This window comes from Saccostrea echinata, unplaced genomic scaffold (assembly GCF_033153115.1).
Source record: "Saccostrea echinata isolate AGI-Se365-2 ecotype Australia unplaced genomic scaffold, CSIRO_AGI_Sech_v1 ptg000025l, whole genome shotgun sequence".
Taxonomy (NCBI): Eukaryota; Metazoa; Mollusca; class Bivalvia; order Ostreida; family Ostreidae; genus Saccostrea; species Saccostrea echinata.
Window position 1 is genome coordinate 12,651,783 of NW_026889774.1, and position 17,339 is coordinate 12,669,121.

General features: G+C 33.1%; 1 protein-coding gene across 4 annotated transcripts in view; it reads left to right on the top strand.

Annotated features, from left to right (window-relative positions):
* Nucleotides 1-806: 806 nt before the first annotated feature.
* LOC133192028 (phospholipid transfer protein C2CD2L-like) overlaps nt 807-17,339 on the top strand; it is a 28,879-nt gene continuing 12,346 nt past the window's right edge. For all 4 annotated transcript variants that reach the window (XM_061327862.1, XM_061327861.1, XM_061327863.1 and 1 more), the window contains exons 1-9: nt 807-1,336; nt 4,741-4,836; nt 7,557-7,676; nt 8,922-9,026; nt 11,070-11,288; nt 13,793-13,913; nt 14,306-14,414; nt 14,598-14,662; nt 14,953-15,080. In XM_061327862.1, the coding sequence (XP_061183846.1) occupies nt 944-1,336; nt 4,741-4,836; nt 7,557-7,676; nt 8,922-9,026; nt 11,070-11,288; nt 13,793-13,913; nt 14,306-14,414; nt 14,598-14,662; nt 14,953-15,080 (1,356 nt within the window). In that variant the 5' untranslated portion in view covers nt 807-943. The remainder of the gene's footprint in view (nt 1,337-4,740; nt 4,837-7,556; nt 7,677-8,921; nt 9,027-11,069; nt 11,289-13,792; nt 13,914-14,305; nt 14,415-14,597; nt 14,663-14,952; nt 15,081-17,339) is intronic.

Genomic DNA, 17,339 nt, shown 5'->3' on the forward strand with positions numbered 1-17,339 from the left:
TCATTATCAAATACAAATGCAAATGTTGTATTTTACATTATAAATGGTAGCTATACAATATTAATAACGAAATATAGAATGCTCTTAGAAATTATAACAATACAAAGAGAAAATGGAAAACATGCAATACAAATTGAAAAATAAAGAATAAATTATTGAATACAAATGGGAAAATCGAATATTGCTATGTTTGACATGCCATATACGTGTAAATCAATTATTTCTATGAACACGATATCGTTTAATTTTTTTTTTTATCTTCGGCAATTAAAGAAGCATGTAAATCTTTTCTTCTTCTTCTTCTTCCCGCGAAGAGTATGGATATTTTATATTAGGAAAAAGTTGTATAGAACTTATATCTACCAATTTCAATAGACAGTAGAAAGACGCTGAATTGATAATATTTGGTAATTTGAAGACATTGCAATGTTTAATATGATTGATAGATCTCAGTATATTTTGAAATATAGTTTTACAATAAATAAACATGTTGAATATATTTGCCACAAAATGTTACTTTTCGATGTCCTATTTCACTATTCACGCTACACATTTTGGGTTTTGTTTTTGTTTGTTTTTATAAATGAAATACAAAAAAGCCTGAAATTTTCTACAATACATTGATATAAAAATAATATACCCCCCCCCCCCCCCGAGGAGAAGAAATAATTAATATTTACTTTTTGTTTTTTAATTGATTGATGGGAATTCCCTCTTTACGCTCGAGCTATTTTTAAAGCACTCTGACGTAAATTAGACAAAATCGATCTCAGGAGAATCCCTTTACGTTCAACGAAGAGAGGAGCAGAATGTGTATGAAGACATAGCGCTGAATTTATATTATCTTCGTGAACTAGGGATATGATTCTATAGCAGAATATGGGAGTGAAGTTCAATTCCAAGGCATATCGTTTTACAAGAAGTCGGTTCTGATTGGCTCCCTATGGCTGATATCACATTGAAGCTGATCTGGTATCGGCTTGGGGAGAGTTTCGACAAAATGGCGAATGCGGGCCAGGGAATTACGGCTTGGTTGTTTTCTGACTGGGACGATAATTTATTGGATGTTTTGCTTTTCGGGTGGATTGGATGGGCAGTATTAGTCGTAATCATCGTCAATGCAGTGCTGACATTTTTCGGGCCTTTGAAACCCCGCGATAGTTGGGACCAAAGTACTGTCGGGGTTTCTGGGCCGATTGTAATAGACAAAACCGGATCGGAATCCTGTCAATGGTTAAACTCGGCTTTAAATTGGTTCTACTTGCATTATGACAAGTTTCCTGAGTTTGTGGACGCTTGGGTATTGGGTTTAAATGAACAGACAATCAAACTTGGGGTAAGTGTGTTGAAATTGATAAAGAAATGTAGAAAAATTCTATTTACTCTTTTGGGGGACTGTCTCAAAGGTTAAAATATGGAAGCTATTGATGACAAAAGAATATAATATGACAATAGATATATCGAAAACTGCTAATGACTATGCTGTTTTAACGTTTTGTTTTTAATTTTCTCTACCAGCATTATGATAAATAATGAAATGTTGTTTGTTATTGTGGATTTTCTTCATATGTTGTGTTAATTAAATTATTGAGAGTAATAGTGAGACTGCAATATGAGTGGATAGTAACTGTGAATGAAAAAATCAATAATATATATAATAAAAATAAATACAGTGATAAAGTGGAATAACCTAAAATATTGTTGATGCATAAAAGATCAACTGTGAGGAACACATACCAGGCTCCTAAGGTGTTTTACATGAATTGTATGACAGTTTTATTGCAATCAGACTAAGCATAAGGATTTTTTCTTTAGTTTCATACTATAAGGTTCATAGTTCCCCAAAAAAGTAATCTCAAGTGTTCTTGAATATTGGATACAGTGGCGGATTTAAGGGGGGCACACCCGGCTGACAGCCCCCCTGAAATTGTCAAAGTTAGCATAAATCGTAGTTTCTTCGAGAAAATGTAAAAGTGTCTGCTCGGTAGACCTCATTTTTACCCTACAAAATCTCTAGAACCCAGGAGCTTCCAGAGGCCTTGCCCCCCGGGCCCCCACCAGGGCTTTGCCCTGGATCCACTGGGGGCCTGAAGGCAGCCTCCAGACCCCATGCCTACTTCTTGGGCCCCCCTAACTTCAATTCCTGGATCCACGCCTGGGATGTGTATCATATGTTCAGTGCATCACTCTACCAATTGATATTTCGATGATGTGCATTAAATAGATATCCACTCCTCAGTCATGAATGATAACTGACTCTATAGACTTTTAATTATTCATGAATTAAAAATGTCTCAAGATGAAGCATGTTTGTGTGCAAAAATTTTCATTTCATTTCTCTAAATATGACTCAAGCTTCTTTGAAGTCTTAGAAATGGTTTTGTTGAAATTGACATTTGTACCCCATAAAAGTATGAAAATGAATACATTTTTGCAGAAATTGAAATTCCTTTCATCTAACCTTTCATACGGTTACCAGTGCTTATTAATATGATATGAAAAATTAAATGTAATGCATTTCAGCCTTTGGTATGTTGGAACTTCCATGTGCAAAATACTTAAGATACATGTAGGATATACATGTATTAGCAATCTAGATTATACTAAAGCCTAATTTTGCAAATTTTCCATGAAGAACTTCATAGTAGGTGTACACAGCTATAGGCAAACTCCAGATCAGCTGTTAAAAATTAAATCACATTATATCCTCTCTTACTGAATAATTATGTTGAGTTGCCATGGAAACAGTGATGTCTGATGCTGTTGTTTGTAATTGTTATTTTCTTTAGCTAATCCCTCTTATCTGTTTTATGCCTGATAATGACAGAAGGCAAGAATGGATCCATTATTATGTTAGGTTTTTTTATGTAATTGAAGAGGAATTTGTATGTAATTAGCTAGGAGCACTCTTCAGATTTTTTGCATTGCTTGCATTAAGCAACAGAGATGCATGTTTTCTGGATGCATCACATTAATTTGATTATGTGTTGATCTGTATTAATGTTAAGATTTACACAACTTAGTACATTGTCATAGCTAAGTTCAACTCTATGAAGGTTTGATCTTCAAACTGTCATAATGGAAAACAGTGTTCAAATAGATCCAATTAAGGTTCCTTCTTATGGGACTGTATAAACCAGGGTCCCTTATCGCTGTAGATGCTAGCTGACACAGAAAGATTCCTCACTGCTCAATGACCTTATGTGTTGTGTACATGCGTCCCAGCCAGCTTGAGTGAAATATTCTCAAAGGGACATAAAGCAAACAAAAAACCAACTACAGACTTTAGGGTAATTTGGAGGCTGATACAGATTATAGTTGTAGTAAAATCTGACACTAGTGGCCATTGTTACAGTATTCAAATATTGTATGTTTGAAGTAAATGCTTCATTATGTGATACTATGTATGACAATCGCTATGTAATAATATTTTCTGGCCACCAATACAATTGTTATGTATATTTATAGTGACCTGAGCTGACCTCTGATCTATTACCCTGTAATGATGATGTCTGGACATTGTTTGTAGTTAATTACATAATTTGATTATCAATCCTCCTACTGGTATGCTCATAATGTTTACCTGGTGATGCTAGTCATCAGATGGTCAGCTGCATATTGCTCCTAGGTCATTATGTCTGCAGTGTGTTGTGTTATTGTGAGAACTACTTTTTTAGTTATGTATTATGTCTGCATACGATTAGCTGATGTAGCAGGGCCAGGTGAACTTTTAATTCATAAGTAAGATTCCAAAATTTAGGGGAAGCAGCATTTTGTATTGAAATCTTTTTTTTCTTTCCTTACCGGTATTTTCTCTCTTTGTCAATACATTCTTTACAAAAGAATCCCTATGTGTAGGCTCACATCCTCAGCTATAAATATGTTTCTGTGATCTGTCCCAACCAGAGAAAGTATTTTAAAGCAGAATTGTGCATAAATTGGTAATTCAAAGGTTACTCCACTGTCATTTTATTATCTGAGGACAATAGTATACACAAACACTTTCTGGGATTCAATGTTCAACTCCAACAACACTGTGCAAGATATTTATTCTTTTTTCATAGAATACTGTATACAGGGAAATTTTCACCCCTGTTTTATTTTGGTCCCTTTCACCCTACTCACAGATGGGCAAATTTAAAGTGGCAAATTCAAAGAACACAGTATTATATCCTAAACAGAACTTTGGCTGGGCTAATTTAAAATGGGGCAAAATTGCTTGGAAGTGTGAAAGGACGAAAATAACACGGGGCGAAAATAACCCTGTATACAGTATATCTACATATTTTTTAAAAAAAGACAGAAAAGCTGACTTGGTGTTGTCTTCATTGAGTGTATGTCATATATACAAATCTGTTGCAGTATGAGGACTAAAAACTTACTACTGTTTTAAAACTTGGTAAATGTACTGATAAACTACATCTTTTTGTACCATAATGGAAGTTTAAAAAGTAGTTGTATTTTTTCTATAATCGATACACCACATAGCTTTTATAAATGATATTTATTGATGGTTAATGCATTTTTAGCTATAAATGAACCAGTACATCTTTATTTGATGGATCCATTCGAATATAAAATAGATAACGTTTTAACTAAATTACCCCAATATTCATTAAGAAAGCAAGATGGTTTCTTTGAAGATGAGATAAAGCATGTGTGCATATATACGAAACTAATAATCTGTAATCAAACGATAAATATTAAGCTTATTTGATGTTCTTTATTTCTTTGTCACAGGGACCAGTACAGCTCAAGTTTGAAAGAGTCAAGTCTGGAAGTCTGCCTCCAAAATTTAGTGAAGTGACCTTCCAGGCAGGCCCAGAGGATAAATATGTGAGCTTCTTATTAATTTACAATAAAATGTGTTCTTAATTTATTTCAAATCCTTTGTACCACAATAGACATTCTCACTTTAGAAACTGATGAATTGACTCGAGCAGCATTTAATATGAAACTTATACCAACTCATTAATATTGCAAAAAGGGGACTAATAATATATTCTCAAAGTAAACATGGAAAATTTCATATTAATAATATAATACCCTATAAATATGGCTATAATATAGATTGAAGTGTTAAAGGACAATCTGTTACATAAACTGATGAATGACAAATGACAGCCGTTACATATCACAGCCTCCTGTTGGTATCCATGAAATAGTCATTATGAAGAGCTGCTATAATCCCTCAGAAATCCCTGATCTGTCAAATGTGTGACACGTTTTGTAATTGGAAGAGATTGTATAAAGCTCCATACTGCCACTTTTTGTATCATTAACAACACAGTGTGTGTGAGCACTGGGGAAGCAATCAGTAGCATAACTTCATCAAGAACAACAATACTCTTACTCAATACCAACAGTAAATATGGTTTTTTTTAGCTCACTTGAGCCGAGCTTTTCTAATTACCCGTTGTCCACCATTCGTCTAGCTATCTGTCTCTCAGTTTTCTCAAGAACCACTAGGCCAATTTTAACCAAAGTTGGTACAAAGTATCCCTGGGTTAAGGGGAGTTTAAATTGTTAAAATAAAGAGTCAAGCCCCAGTCCAAGGGGAGATAATCAAGAAAAGGCAAAAATAGGGTGGGATCATTAAAAACTCTTCTTCTCAAGAAACACTGGATCAGAAAAGCTAAACTTATGTGAAAATTTCCTAAGGTAAATGTAGATTCTAAATTATTCAAATCATGTCACTTGGGGGTACGGTGGGGCCACAATATAAGGGAATCAAAGTTTCGTATTAAAATATATAAGAAAAATCTTTAAAAAAACTTATGTGGAAATTTCTTATGGTAATGTAGATTCTAAATTGTTCAAATCATGTCCCCTGAAGGAAGGGTGGGGCCACAATAGGAATTCAAAGTTTTAAATTGAGATATATTGGAAAAAATATTTTAAAATCTTCCTCTCAAGAACCACTGTACCAGAAAAGCTGAAACTTATGTAGAATCTTCCTGAGGTAGTGTAGATTTTAAATTGTTCAATTTGTGGTCCCCAAGGTAGGGTGGGACCACAAGTAATCAAAGTTTTACATTGAATTGTATAGGGAAAATCTTTAAAAGTCTTCTTCTAAAGAACCATTGGACAAGAAAAGCTGAAACTTATGTGAAAGCTTTCTGAGGTAGTTTGATTGTAAATTGTTCAAATTATGTACCCTGGGGTTAGGATGGGGCCATAATAGGGGATAATTTTTACTTTGAAATACAATGTATATAGGAAAAAACTTTTTTCAAGAACCACTGCACCAGAAAAGATGAAATTTAGGTGAAAGTTTCCTGAGGTAGTGTACATTGTAATTTGTTCAAACCATGGCCCCCTGGGATCGGTTTGGGCCACAATAGGGAAGAAAGGTTTTTACGTTTAAATATATTGGAAAAAAATTTAAAAATCTTCTTCTCAAGAAGAATATTTAAAAAATATTGGCTGGTGGAGATTTGATTTTGTGGTTGAAGAAGTATGGAGTTGTTATTCATTTGAATTTTAACATTTCATGGAGGACATGAATTGGAGGGTTGCTTCACACCAAGAAAAACAATGAAAATTAACCCCCAAGAAAATGAGTGATTTCACAGTACTTTCTTATTAAAAAAAAAAAAAAAAAAAAAACAACAACAAAACCATTACCATCCAAATATGTTTCCAGAATACTTTAAAAAGTTTTAAAAAAAAAAAAAAAACAAAAAAAAAACAAGATATTAGTTGTTTTTATCATATGATGTTTCAACAAGCAAACACATTAATTTTTTCCTTCAATAACAGATATCAAAATATAACCCTTTATGAAATCTGAATAAAAAATCCATATAACATAACATTTTCCAACTGATGAACTCATACAAGTTTATTCTTTTAGTATTGAATATAACAATTTGTTGTTTTGGCAATTGGAGGGATGGGTATTTTTTGGAGATGGGCACTCATATGGGTAAATAAGAGTGAACATATATTCGCAATGTGTGTTTTTTTTTTTTGATGTTTAAAAGGATTTCTTCTTCTCTGAATCTCAGCTTGTTTTGTATTTAATCTTAAAAAATGTGTTATATGTTTCTGAAATTGGATAGAATTTTGCACTCAATGCATACATACTGATGCAAATATACATTTATGAAGAAGGCTCTGAATTATGTATAATATAATAGTTGTTCATCTCTAGAGGATTATAATTCTGTGTTATCTATAAATTCTCTTTTATCTATAATTAACATGGAGTGGGCTGTTTTGATGTTTTACACTGTCATAGATTCAGCAGAAAAATCTTGCTGAGAAGTTGCTGCTTATAATTTTGGCAATATGCATGTGTCTTAACAGAAGATTCCATCTACATGTACTTTCAATCAGTTCAACATTTTTGCAGGCAAAAAAAGATTTCATGCCACTATTTAAAAGTGCAAAGTAACCTCTCCTTGCATATACTTGGCAGAATCATGTTTTAAAACTGCATTTTATGCATTGACACTGAAATTATTAAATAATTTCTTCAAGATGCATTAACATTCCTTGAATAAACATGTTTATAAAAAACTAAGACTAAGAATGCATCATTTTGTTTGCAGGTTGTTAAATGTAAGGTGGATTCCAAAGACCTGTCGTTTGCCATTTTTGCCTCCCAGCAGACGACAGAGGGTGTTAAACTTACTAACCTGAACACCAGCATTCTCAAACTGAAAGGCTCGGTGAGTGTCAATATATATATTTTTTCAAAGGTCTTACAAGGATGCATATTGAATCTATCTCTCTCTTTCTTTCTCATAATAATTGCAAAAGAACATTCCATGCTAAACTGTCTTTAGTCATGTTAGTTATAAAGATAAATGCCTATTAATAATTCTTTGGCACTCTTAACCTATAGAAGTTCATCAGCCTCCAAAACGTGAAAGGCATGTAAATAATTATATAGCATTTTGCCAAGCCATGCAATAAAGTAAGGTTGGTCTTGTCTTATTTAAGAGAACTGTTTATCTTGAGAAGCCAAACAAAAGGCTCAAAGCAACTTCAACTGCAATTTTATCAATAACATAGTGTTTGAATATTACATCATTTGTTCACGTTAGGCTATTGAAAAGGGAATTGGGATAAGAAATGTGATGAGATATGTTCCCTTTCATAATTATTAGAAAACAGTAGATCATTAAAAAAGAAATAATTCCTGCGTCAGAGGAATTGCTGGAGAATATACCTTGATAGTTGAGAGATTTTGTTGGGAAATAAAAATCGAGCTCAAAGGGCAAGGTTTTTATTATCCACCAAAACTCCAAGACTGAGGGGTATATTCTCCAACAATTACAATGAAAAGGAAAATATTTCTATTCTGCTATAGCAAATTTTTAAACTCCTATGTAGAAAAACAGAGAAGCTGTAGATTTCAATGTTAGCAGAACTGTCTCATGACATCACAATTTTGAATGCTATACTCCTTGTTCATTTACACATTGGACAAAGTGTGACGTAATCCAATTTGTGTCACAATGGAAAGATGCCTCGATCCTTTTCTTAATGAGAGCAGTCAAAATTAGAGGTTACTGATTAAAATTTACTGATAGTTTGTTTATGACGTTTGTGGTTTATTGGAGAATAATAGCCACATCATTTCTTTGATCTTTTGCAATAAGAGTAGTAGAATATCTTGAAAGTGTAGAAAGCAGTGAATTACACAATAACAGCTGTTGTATAATGTGCCAAATAAAACAGAGATTATATATCCCTTATCAAAATACCTATGTGTAATGTAAATTATATGCTGCAGAAACAAACTCTCTACAAGATGTAAAAAGTTCACATGTTCTTTAAAATTGCTTTTTTATGCATTGAAATTTCAACAATTCCTGATTCATTTGATTTAAAGCATTTTTATCTATATAGCAATTAACATTTACATTACATCACTTAAATCATAATAAAACTTGGGGTATTTATTCCAGCTTCGTTTGGAATGCTTTACACATGGTAGTGATATGATGGCTAAGGTCGCATTTGAAGGTCGTCCTGATGTTCGCATAGTTGGAAAACCTGTGAATCCCTACCAGGTATGTACACACTCATGGCCACTGAGCCCTCATCTCAGTATTCCTGATGTAGACATTTTTCTGTCTAATTATAGAAATGCTTATCTTCTGCTAGGCTGTAGGGAGGAAATTTTGAGTATTTATTTTGTGTGATAGTAGATTGGCTTCCCACTGCTACATTACAGAAAAATATAAGAGATCTTAGAAACTCCCAGACCAAGTAACTATGTTCTACTATCATATGAAAATCAAGTCTTGAGTAATAGCTCTTCATCTCATTTAGAAATGAAAGATTATATTTCTGCCCCACCATGAAGCTAACTATTCAACACTTTTTACAGACTGTATATCTCAGAATTCAGTTTCACCTGCTCATAACATCTATATCCTATGATGACTCAGTGTCAAATTAATGAATCTCTGCTACCATATTTTGCTCTATTACTCATATATCATAAAGTACTAAGAGCATGGTATTTTCCATTCAATTATGAAATCTGCTTTTAGTGGTGATCAGCTAGGAGGATAGATAAGTTTTTAATGAGGAAAGGCCATGGATGATTAGGAGGGAAGTATTGACAAGTTGATCACACCTTTATGTCATAGACTTGGTCGACTTTCATATTTCACTCTTCAGTAACGACATCAAGTTGACTTATTAAATGTATGGAAGGAAATACCAATATTTCAAAACTAATGAATTTGGACTTCCTTTTGTCTGTCTGTTGAAACAAACAGCGATATTAATTTTGTTCTTACAACCCTTTAAAGCAATTTAGTACACATTTTCTATGTCTTTATGATGTCAGTTGCCTAAAAATGGCCTGTTTCACCCCTTTTTTCAGATTATTTGAAATTTAAAAAATAGATATTGGTGGACAAATACAGTGTGATTTTTCAAAATTTACACCTGAAGTCTGAAAGCTTTAATTTCTAGATTCAGGAAATGTTATGTCAGATGGTAGAATTCATTTCATTGCCAGGCAGGTAGTGGGTTTCTGTTGCCATAGTTATTTGTAAAACAGCAGACGTTCATGTGATGGAAATGTCAGATATATATCATTTGAATGGATGTGGGGGTTTTTTTGCCAACAGAAGTTACACCTACACAGTAGTTGGAATCTTTCTCTCATGCACAAGAAAAAAAAAATTTGTCTTAGTGAAGTGTGCAAATTTGCTTTATACAACATAATTTGATGTATGTCTTAATTATTGGAAGAAGTCAGGTTTTGCAGGTCTATTATCCCAATGGCTTTTAGATTAAATTACATAAATCAGTATTTCCCCATTTCAAGAGATAAATGAGACACTGAAAGTAAAACATTTTTAGATGATAATGGTGAAATGAAATATAGTACCAGTTGTTTCCGTACAGATGCATGAAAATTTGTTTTTCTGATGTCTGAAATGCTATCATGGGGGACTGAATTTCTTTTTTGAAAGAAACCTTAAGAATTTCTTTGTAAAAATATTGTTAAGGTTTTAATTCTGTTTATAAAACATTTGAAGTTTCAGTTTGAATTTAAATTCCCAACAAATACCAGGTACATGTATTTCTGCTCTAACCTTTTACAGTCATTCCCTAAACTATAAATATGTATATATATTTAATTTTTAAAAAGCCTAAGAAACTGAGTAGGTTAAGAAAAAGTAAGTTGCTTACTAGTATTTGGCACCCACTTGCTACCGATATTAATCTCTAGAATAAAATCCCTGTGAGTGCCATATACCACAGATTTACTGTACTGTTAAAAACATTAATTTTTGTGGGTGTTTAATTTTCATTGTTTTCGAGGTCTGAAGAGACCATGGAATTCATGTTTACCATAATATGTAAAAATTGTCATACACATAACTACTCAACAATTCTGTACCCATGAAAATCATATTCCCATGAACCCATAGTTTCTCCTCAAACCACAAAAAATTGACCCCATGAAAATGTGTGATTTTACAGTATTTTTTGCAAGATTTATGTGTTTAGTGTAGGACCCGTCAGATCTAGTGGACATTGAGGTTGTGATTTTACAGTATTTTTTATAAGATTTATGTGGTGTGTTGTAGGACCCGTCAGATCTAGTGGACATTGAGGTTGTGGAGGAAGTGGTCAGAAATGCTATCTGTCTGGCCACCACAGAATTCAACATCACTAAATGGATCACTGGCCAGTCCCAGAATATCCCCCGAGTGTGTGGAGGGTCCCCAGCCTCTTCCCCGGTCTCACCAAAGCCCCGCACAGAGGAAGTCTTCAAACCTATTGAAGTCAAGCAGATGCAGAGTTCTGTAAGTATGTTAGGTGAATATAAAAGACTGAATTTGTTTGCCTAACAAAATACTCTAAATAAGGACTGGTTTTTACCTATTTTCTGTTTCTAAAATCTTGATAGACTGAAAATGTTTTTAAGTAAATGAAAATATATTTGAGCCATCGGTATAAATGTGGAACTAAAACATTTTTATTGTGTACTCAAACATAGAGAATTTTGCTTTGAAGAAGCTTTGTAGTTTTGTTATATTGAGTATGTTTTATGGTTTCAGCATCATTAAAAGGGCTTATGATTTCAACAGATATTTATGTTTAAAGTTGAATTAAATCAAATTGATGCAGTGCTTCACTTTGAAGCCTACACAAAGATTTAACACTGCCAGAGGAGATGCATGTCAAATAAGCTGTCTTCTGGGAGCAGTCATTAGTTTAGTTGCTGTATGTCAATTTGTTTAGGAGCAAATCATTGATTTTCTGTTCAGTTTTCTCCACTGAAATTGGTATTTTGTGATTTAAAGTTCATGTAATGAAGAAAAAGTACAAGCAATTCATCTGAATTTCTGTTAAATGTAGTGGTACTCTTTGAGATTGATTGTAATCATTATTTAGACCGTGATTGCTAGACTGTACCATTCCCTGGTCTTAGTTTGTAATTAATGGCTAAGACAAAACATGCTGTGTTGCTACCATACTTTATACACATTGATAGAAATATCTGATATTTTATGAGTTTACTGCAAAGTTTTTTATGTTCCCTTCATGAAATGGCCTGGGCATATAATGTTACCCCTTTCAATCCATCATTTTGTCATTGTCTTTCCATCATTGTTTTCCGTATTTTTTATTGCTGAGCTTGTAGATAATGGGCTGAATTTTGGTATTTCTTTTGATATGGATGATTTTAGATCATATTCAAGTTTTGTCATGATTGACCCATTGTTAAAAAAGTTATGGCCTTTAAACTTTGAACATTTCTAATAAATCACCATTTATGGACCTTTTTTATTGGTTTGCTTGTAAGTGATCACCATTTCATGCAGCAATTTAAGTACATGTATGTTGAGGTATAGACAACTGATTTCAGGAAACAAATGCAGCAGTACGATATTTTATTCTTGTTCCATTTCCACAAATTGTTATTTTTATGCCCCCTTTCGTAAAAGGGAGGGCATATTGCTTTGCTGCTGTCTGTTGGTCCACCAATAGTTTCTGTTCATTTTCTTCGCAGAGGTTGCACATACTGAAATGAAATTAGGTATGCAGATTTATCATAAGAATATCTATGTCAGGTTCTGTTTTGGGTACAATCGAGCAATTTTTGACAGAGTTATGCCCCTTGGACTTAGAAAAATTCCAATTATTTGCAGTTTCCATTCATTTTCTTTGCAGAGGTTGCACATACTGAAATGAAATTTGGTATACAAATTTATCATAAGAATATCAAGGTCAAGTTCTGTTTTGGGTATATGTTCAAGAGGGAGGGGGGGGGGGGCATAAGTGTTTCACAAACATCTCTTTTTACATTCATATTTATAATTTGCTTGTCAGCAGGGGCATTTGTGTCACACTGACACATTAGGTTTAAGATGGGAGATGTCTGTTTGACCATTAACCTTGAATAACATAAAACTTGTTTAGCTAGTAAAATGCAAGAAATTCAAAGTCAGCTTGCATTCATTTTGAAAAACAATTAATTTTGCTTTTGTGATTCATAAATTTTTTTTAAAATATACCGTAAAACAAGTTTTATTAGTGACCGGCAAAGTTAGGGATTTTATCCAAAAAGTGGCAAATTATTATTTGCGTAGTTAATTTTTAATGCTTTTAGGAATAATTTAATGTATTTTCTTATACAATATTTATAATTGAATTACATGTATTAGCAATACTTAATTTTAGCGATAACAAAACCATCGCTTATAATGCCAAAATTAAATAATCGTTGAATACAGTTGAACTTCAGTATCTCGAACACAGATATCTCAAATACCATGGATATGTTGAAGTGATTGGGAAGTCCTAACCACATATTTCTTAAGTATTTTTCCCTGGATATCTGGAACCCTCGGATATCTCTCAGTTTTTTTTCTCAGTGCCATCGAGTTTCAGATAACGAAGTTTGACTTTATTCCCATTATGTGGTAATTATTACCAGTATAAAGAGTATTTATTTGCCAGGCCCATAGGAAGCAATTTCAGTTTGGGGGGGGGGGGGGGGCACAACCAAACATTTTCAGTTTGAGGGGCACTACCACGCAAAATTTCCTTGACAAGCAAAAAAAGTCATAACTGATTAGATGTTATTGAGGGGGTACAAGAATAAAGTATCTATGTTTTCTATAGTATACTATTTATTGGCAAAATTATTGGCCTCGGGAGATTGACATGCATATAAGCTCTTGACCTCTAACTTGATGAAATTTACATTCAGCTGTAAATATTAAGAAATTAACATTCTTAACTTCAAAGAGAAAACATTTGGAAATGTAAATATATGTATATGACTTTGCTTTTATTTCAGTTCCAGTCTCCTAGCTCAAGCTTTGCTGCCCCTACGCCCAGGACAAACAAGAGCTCCGAGGACAAACGATTGTTAGTCAAGGTCATCAAAGCAAGTGGACTGGCCACCAAAGGTGCTACAGGTAGGATGGAAGTTTTCCAGTCTTTGATGACTAAATTAAAGATCATGGTTATGGAGAAGACTTATATAGGCAATGCTTACTGCCAAATCTGTTTATGTATTCATGCAAAATAAAATACATGTATGATAAATTTTTAAAAATTTGAAATCACTGGCAAGCACTGCTTTAATGTATTGCTTTCAAAATGGTTGAAAGTAGTTACCGGTACATTTCTTCAGTAAAATTCATTTAATTGATACATAATTATTGTTTTGACATGGACTCCTAGTCTATTGCTCTTGATTTCAAATTTCAGATAAAGATAAACATTCTTTCAAGTTTTATTTGGTGTTGAGGGATTATATTTTTTCATAGATTGTATGAAATTTCTGCTATGTCTTGCTTTGAACCAGGAACTATAGATCCTGCCTGTGTTGTGTTTATGGACAATCCTCCCCAGAGCCAGATCACCAGTGTTGTCAAAATGTCTGTCAACCCTTTCTGGGACGAACAGTTCTTGTTGTGAGTAAATATCATGAGAAATATACCAACAGTCTGTGATTTTGTAAATTTCAAAAATATTGCATCATTTCTGTTCAAGATTTAATGACAGCATAGTTACTTTTAGCTTTAGAATTAGCTTAGTTTTGATTTGTAAATCAATTTTTAGTACAATGAAGTCATTGGTTTCTTTTTTTTTTTTAGTGATCTCACTGGAAATACAAAGGAGCTGAAGTTTGAGGTCATTGACAAAAGCAGACCTACTGGAGGTAATGTGTAGAAATATGTCTTTCCCGAAGTTGCCAATATGCATCTATTGCTGACTTTACCTTCAAATATTGTATAAATATCATGATTAGACCACTTGTTTACAGAAAATATTTTGTGAACTGGGTACACTTTCTGTCATTCTTATTGCTTGAATCTTGGGGGGAAAAATGTTTTGCAATTGTTTATCTCTGACTACGAAAAATATGAAAAGTTGTTAAGGTATAATCAGAAATGTAAGTTACTGAGACGTGGAAAGAACATTGACTAATTCAGTATTTATTTCTGGTAGAGAACTTTCTTGGTGAGGCTATTGTGTATTATGATGACATTAAGAGGAATGCCAGCAGTCGGCAGATCATCCCTCTACAGGGTGTCACAGATGACGGTAACATGGCTAGTGGCTCCATCACTGTGGAGGTTTGTCTTCTGTGTGAAATGTTGCATCATTATTTTTTATATAAATTAGAAAGTGGGAAAAAAAGCTAGCTAATCATGTTTTGATATTAGAAAGGGCCAATACAGAGTATTTGGTAGAATAGATTAGGACTTTAGCATATATACATGAAGTTTTGAAGAGATTTAACATTGGTGACATTTTTGTCTTGTGTTATATTGAATGATGTTACATCTGTTATTCTGTTAATGTATTGTTCTTATCTGGTAAATGTTTTTATTTAATTATGTAAATTCAGTACTCCAGTGGAAGCAAATTTTCCCAAAAAAAGTTCTCTCAGTGGAATTTCTTCATTTCAAATAAATGATGTCTCTGTTTAGTACACATTCAAGTGTATAATTGCATCTTTTCCTTCCTCGAGTGTAAGGAAATGATCATTGATCTGTGCATTGGAGAATGTCTAAAAGGAGTACTGCATTTGCAATGTCAACCTTTCTGTAATTTAACAATATTTCTTTAAAATGGATAGATTTTAAGAATATTTAATTTTCACATGCATCTTTATTTTAATACCTCAAATGCTGTAGCTATTTAAATAGGAAAATGCTGTGGATTTTACAGGCAGATAAATAAAACGTCTGCTCTCAGTGCAATCATTTTGGAAATGTTTAAATTAAAGGGGAAAAATTAAAAAAGAAAATGACATGTGTTTTGTGAAATTTTTCAGTTTTGCCACCCTCAGAAATAGGTCTTTTCAGCCAAATCTTCCCTTTGATGTATATATGTGTGCCATATTTATCACGTGTGGAGTTATAGACTTTCTAGTTGTGTTTGTTTCCATGGTTTCCGAGTTCATCATTTTGAGGATATTTGTTACCTTGACAATGGGTTTTTGTATAGTACAGAAGGTGAGCTTGTGATTTTAGGGAATATGTCAAAAGCATTTTGGATGATTGGTGTTGATTATGTGTACTTTTTGCATATCAAGTCTGGAAAGTAGAGTTACACATGTAGTAGAGTTGTTGTTCCATGGTAATAACAATTATTGCGAAGACTACATTTTGGGTAATGATGAATGGCAATTAACTTGGTTGCTTGAAGAAAACTACACTTAATCTGGTAGCCATTATTAAAGATGGCTGACTACTCAAAATTAATAAAAAAAAAAAAAAGATATCAGACATGTCATTTTGGAATAAGGGAATAATTTGTTCTATTTTTTGCTGTATGTAAAATCCACAGAATATCTGCAAGAAGCTTATATAAAAGATAAAAGTATGTTGGCATTTGTTATTTCAAATATTGATCTTCATCAACAATATAGAAAAATAATCTGTAATTGAAGGTCAGTATTTTCAGTGAACGTTTTGCATTGGAAAAACAAGTACTTAGTAATAAAGAGGCAGAGGAAAAGACTAAATTAAATGTAAAACAAATCTTATAGTTAGCAAATGCCAAAAAAGAAATATCTATAGAAATGGCCAGTGCCAAAATCAAAAGTGCAAAAACACAATATTAATTTGCTGAGCTACTTTGCGCTGGTTTCTATCTTAACTGGTAGTCGGCCTTCTTTATTTTAGCAAAGTTCGCACTTTTCCTGTCAGTTGAAATCATATCACATGTGCTAAATCTGTTTTTGTCTGCTGGTGGGTGCCAAGAAAACTGCATCAGTGGCGTACATGTATATATATATTTAGGAGATCTGTTTACTGCTGATCTGCTGCTCTGCATTTGAATGCTTGGAATGTCCAATAGAGATATGTTATTGAAGTCTTAGTACAGTGATGGAAAAGGAATGTTGCTCTGCATGGCATAAAATAAACTTTAAAGATACGATGATGTAAAACTGCAAACCAATACTGTTTATTTATTGCAGCTCTGTGAATATAGACACCATAATTCAGAAATGTAGAGACCTTCCAAAGTTAAATTTATGCCAGTAGTTGATTAGAGAGGAAGTAATTGTTCTGGCAGTCATGCATTTAATTAGATACCACATCATCACTTAATTCCTCCTCTAACTATATTATTCATCACTTCCTTAGAAAATCAGCTAGAATTGCATTTTACTTCTCAGCTCTTAATGCAGAGAAACTTTGCTTACGTATATACATGCGTATATGTTTATTATGTATTTATATCATATGCTATCAGTGCATGGAAAATAATGAAAATTATTATAATATATTTGTATATTTGTGTAAACACCGTATGTACAAGCTTTTAAATAAGTAGGTGCCAGAAAGGTAGATAATGAGCTTAATTAGGGTTGCTATCTTTTA